This window comes from Henckelia pumila, chromosome 1 (genome assembly GCF_033568475.1).
Source record: "Henckelia pumila isolate YLH828 chromosome 1, ASM3356847v2, whole genome shotgun sequence".
Classification (NCBI taxonomy): domain Eukaryota; kingdom Viridiplantae; phylum Streptophyta; class Magnoliopsida; order Lamiales; family Gesneriaceae; genus Henckelia; species Henckelia pumila.
The window spans coordinates 176,967,414-176,972,186 of record NC_133120.1 but is presented as its reverse complement, the minus strand read 5'-3'; the positions used below and the strand labels follow the sequence as shown (position 1 = coordinate 176,972,186).

General features: G+C 43.5%; 1 protein-coding gene across 1 annotated transcript; it reads left to right on the top strand.

Annotated features, from left to right (window-relative positions):
* Positions 1-1,444: 1,444 nt before the first annotated feature.
* LOC140874516 (uncharacterized) lies at positions 1,445-4,342 on the top strand. Its single transcript, XM_073277808.1, has 4 exons — positions 1,445-1,709; positions 2,238-2,771; positions 3,411-3,853; positions 4,106-4,342. Exons 1-4 carry the CDS (start codon positions 1,445-1,447, stop codon positions 4,340-4,342), a joined length of 1,479 nt encoding a protein of 492 aa, XP_073133909.1.
* The last annotated feature ends 431 nt before the right edge of the window (positions 4,343-4,773 follow it).

Here is a 4,773-nt window from a genome sequence, read left to right as displayed (position 1 = left end):
CGCAAGTATGTGGTGAATCCTTGACAACAATGCATAGACTCCTATATGTGTTGTAACTGTACCCAATCCCGACACCTGATGACCCCCATAGAGTCGGTAAACGAGTCAAAGCACAGTACTAGCATATAGAGTCTCCATGATGTTTCAAGTAGTAAGGACTAATGGTGTACAACCAAAACCGCGGACTTTATCCACTCGATAAGTGATAACCACTTGGAAAGTCCGGATAGGGTAGTTCGATTATTCATCCTATGAATATCCATTTGCATGCTTCGAACATCTCCATGTTTCCTACCAATGAAACGTGGTACTCCGCATCGCAAAGCTAGTCTCAAACTCGAGCGATCTTTATCCTTATTATCGGACGGCTCAATCGACTAGGAACAGTTTAGAATATACAGTGACTATAAGATGTATTTCATGATAGACATCCCCATGTTCTACACATCTTACATACACTATAGTATATTCAAGGTCTTTATCAAAACAACAATAGTATATCATAATATAACAATATGAAGAAAGATAAAGTCATTTCCATTAATAAAAGTGTAAATTACATTAAACAAAAGATCGTTTGTACAAAGAGTCATCAAAGCCCATAGCCACAAGTTGGCTCACTGGGCACCCACTCTTTCAGGTGAGTTGTTACGTGATCTTATCCTCGGGATCCCAAAAGCACAGCAGCAATACCTCGTTTATCAGATTGATATCTCGGTTTAAAAGACATGCATTCATTATGTTGTTATTAATTTAATTGTTGTATTGAAAGCATGTTGATTGTTGTATTAATTGTTATGTTGCTTTTACTGGGAATGTCGTTCTCACCGGTTATCCGGTTGTTGCTTTGTTTCGTATGTGTACTTGGCAACAGGTGGAGCAGGATCAAGTCAGAAGAGGCATGGTTAGCTCCGAGAGAAAGTTTTAGCAGTGAGACTCGGTTTAGAAGTCGTGTCAGCATGTCTACCTAGTGTTGTTAGAACATGTTTAGATAACGAACTTCATTATTATGTTGTATTGTCATGAAAGCTTTGCCGTGTTGTTATCGTGGAATGTTCTATTTTGGAGTAGTTGTTAAACTCTAGAACTTCATGTATTAATCGGATGAACTGCATTTTTAATGTATGTGTTGATTTGGATTGCATTGGAATAGTTTTAGATGGAATTGCAAAGCATGTTTTCTGCTGTTCTGTTTCTGCTGTAGGGGGCGCCCGAGCGCACCCCACTCTGAGAACTCAGTAGTGCCTCTGTCCAGGGCGCGCTAGAGCGGCAGTTTTTGGCCGCCCGAGCGCGGCCCTCTTTTAAAATTTTTTTTTTTTCCTTTGCTTTGCTTTTAGTTCTTAGATCTTGGATGCTTAATTATTGTTTACTCCTTAATTAGATGTTTAGAACCGAGGTCTCACAACTATACAGCTGAGGTGAGGGCGCAGTTGAAGAAGAGTTCATGAGTCTCCGACAGGGAGATCTGTCTGTATCCGAGTTTGTTCGGAAATTTGAGAGGGGCTGCCACTTTGTTCCGTTGATAGGGAATGATGAGGCGGAGAAGTTGCAGCACTTTGTTGCGTGTCTCAGGCCTACTATTCATAGGGATGTGATGATGGCTAAGCCAGTGGATTATGCCGCTGCCGTCAGGAAGGCTATGAGGTCCGAGCAGCCCTTGAAGGACATCAGTGACGAGGTTCATGGCAAGAGGGTCTTCACTCATCAAGGTCACCAGCAGCAGCATGGAAAGAAGCCATATCAGGGACAGCAGAGGTAGCAGAGGCCCTAGGGGCACCATCAGGCCCAGAGACCTGCTCCTCCCAGGACTGAGGATAAGCCTATTTGCCAAACCTGCCACCGTCCATACTTTGGGAAGTGCTTGAAGGAGGCAGGAGTTTGCTTCAAATGCAAAATTCGGGTCATGTAGCTAAAGCTTGCCCGGAGTTGAGGAGGCCCGGGCAGGGTCGAGTGTTCGTGATGTAGGACGAGGAGGCCAACCCAGGCACCACACTCATCACAGATAAAATCTTAAGTTTTCATGGGTTAGAGCAGTTGGTCGATTTACTGATGCATGTGGTTTTAAGTTTTCTTGTTTGGGGTCAATAATTTTGTAGCATGTTGTATGTTTGGAGAATTTTACTGTATTATCATGCGTAGTATCTTGTTTGGGAATTTGATGACTTAGAATGAGCCTAAGTAGAACTTGTGTTATTTAAATTCAATCTTTTCTGTGGATGTATACACCGTTAATGCAGGTAGGATTGTAGTAGCTGGTGTAGCCACTAGAGCCTTGTTAGACTCGAGAGCTACACATTATTTTATTTCGGAGGAATTTACCCGTAAGCGAAGTATTGAGTATGAAAAGTTGTTGGGTGGTTTCACAGTGACCATCCCATCAGGGGAAGAGCTGTCCACGAGGAATATAGTGAGGAGTCTTGAGCTCTTGCTGCAAGGGCAATCAGTGAGTGCCGATCTGATAGTGTTGCCCATGCCTGAGTTTGATTTGATACTTGGGATGGACTGGATGACGAAGAATGATGTGGTGATTGATTTTCAACAGCGATCATTGATGGTCAGACCGGAGGGAGAGGAACCAATCTGGTTCAAGGCGACTAGGAGTTCGAAGAGGACTCAGCTTATATCTCTCATGCAAGCTAAGAAGTTGGTGCAGGATGGATGTGAGGCATTCTTAGCCAGTGTATCTTTGACAGAGTTGCCAGCTCGTCCGGATATTTCAGAGGTGGACGTGGTCAGGGATTTTGAGGATGTGTTTCCGGATGAGGTTGCAGGTATTCCACCAGATAGAGAAGTCGAGTTCTCTATCGACTTGATACCGGGTACTGTGCCAATCTCTAAGGCACCGTACAGACTAGCTCCCACAGAAATGAAGGAAATGAAAGAGTAGATTCAAGAGTTTATTGATAAAGGGTTCATACGCCCTAACTTCTCTCCATGGGGCGCATCGGTCTTCTTTGTGAAAAAGAAGGACGGAAGTCTGAGATTGTGCATAGACTATCGAGGGTTGAATTGTGTAACAGTGAACAACAAGTACCCACTTCCTAGAATCGAGGATCTCTTTGATCAGTTACAAGTAACTGCTGTGTTTTCGAAGATTGATCTTCGTTCGGGATATCACCAGTTGAAGGTGAAGGAGTCTGATGTGTTCAAGACAGCTTTTAGGACTCGTTATGGCCACTACGAGTTCCTTGTGATGCCGTTCGGGATGACGAACACGCCCGCGGTCTTCATGGATCTTATGAACCGCGTGTTCCAGCCCTACTTGTATCAGTTTGTCATTGTCTTTATTGACGATATCCTTATTTACTCGAAGGATAGATAAGAGCATACCCAGCATTTGAGGACAATTCTAGGAGTACTATGAGAGCGGAAGTTGTATGCCAAGTTCGACAAGTGCGAATTTTGGTTAGAGAGAGTACCATTCTTGGGTCATATTATTTCCAAGGATGGAGTGGAAGTAGATCCTTCCACGGTTCAAGCAGTGAAGGATTGTTCTGTGCCAAGAAGCGCATTGGAGATTCGCAGTTTCCTCGGATTGGCCGGTTACTATAGGAAGTTTATCAAGGATTTTTCATCGATTTATGTGCCCTTGACAGCGCTGACCAAGAAGAATGCCAAGTTTATTTGGAAGCCAGAGTGCCAAGAGAGCTTTGATGTGTTGAAGGAGGCTCTCACGACAGCACCAGTGTTAGCTATGCCATCTGGAGAGGGAGATTTTGTGGTTTACACTGATGCTTCCATGTTGGGACTTGGGACATTACTTATGCAGCGAGATAGTGCTATCGCTTATGCTTCTAGGCAGTTGAAGGAGCATGAGAATAACTACCCTACTTACGATTTGGAGTTAGCAGCAGTAGTGTTCGCTCTCAAGATTTGGAGGCACTATCTCTACGGAGAGAAGTGTAAGATATTCACCGACCATAAGAGGCTCAAATACTTTTTCACCCAGAAGGAGTTGAATATGAGACAGCGGAGATGGTTAGAGTTGGTGAAATATTATGACTGCGATATTAACTACCACCCGGGTAAAAATAATGTAGTCGCAGATGCATTGAGTAGAAAGTCAGCAGTGATTGCCTCTTTGACGGTGTATAGACCTTTGCAGGATGAGATTCAGAAATTCGGACTAGAGTTCTATGCCGAGGGTAGAGCTCCTAGATTGTCAGCTTTGTCAGTGCAGACTTCTTTGTTTGACCGTATCAGAGTTGCTCAAGCAGTTGATGAGCAGTTGAACAAGTGGAGATGGAGAGCCGATGAGAGAGGCAGTGACTTGTACTTAGTGGTAGATGGGATGGTGAGGTTCAGAGATAGACTCTGGGTGCCCGCAGGTGATTCTCTGTGAGTTACTATCATGGCAGAGGCGCATACATCACCGTACTCTATCCACCCAGGCAGCACCAAGATGTATTGAAACCTTCAGCAATTGTATTGGTGGCTGGGCATGAAGCGTGACATCGCCCGATTCATGTCAGAATGTCTGACTTGCCAGCAGGTCAAGGACGAGAATCAGATACCTGAAAGAGCGGGTGCCCGGTGAGCCAACTTGTGGCTAAGGTCTTTGATGACTCTTTGTATAAACAATCTTTTGTTTAATATAATTTACACTTTTATAAAGGCGTTTACTTTATCTTTTATCATATTATTATGTTGTAACATACTATAAGATGTTTAGATGAAGACCTTGAATATACTATAGTGTATGTAAGATGTGGTAGTACATGGGGATGACTATCATGAAACACATCTTATAGTCACTGTATATTCTAAATAGTT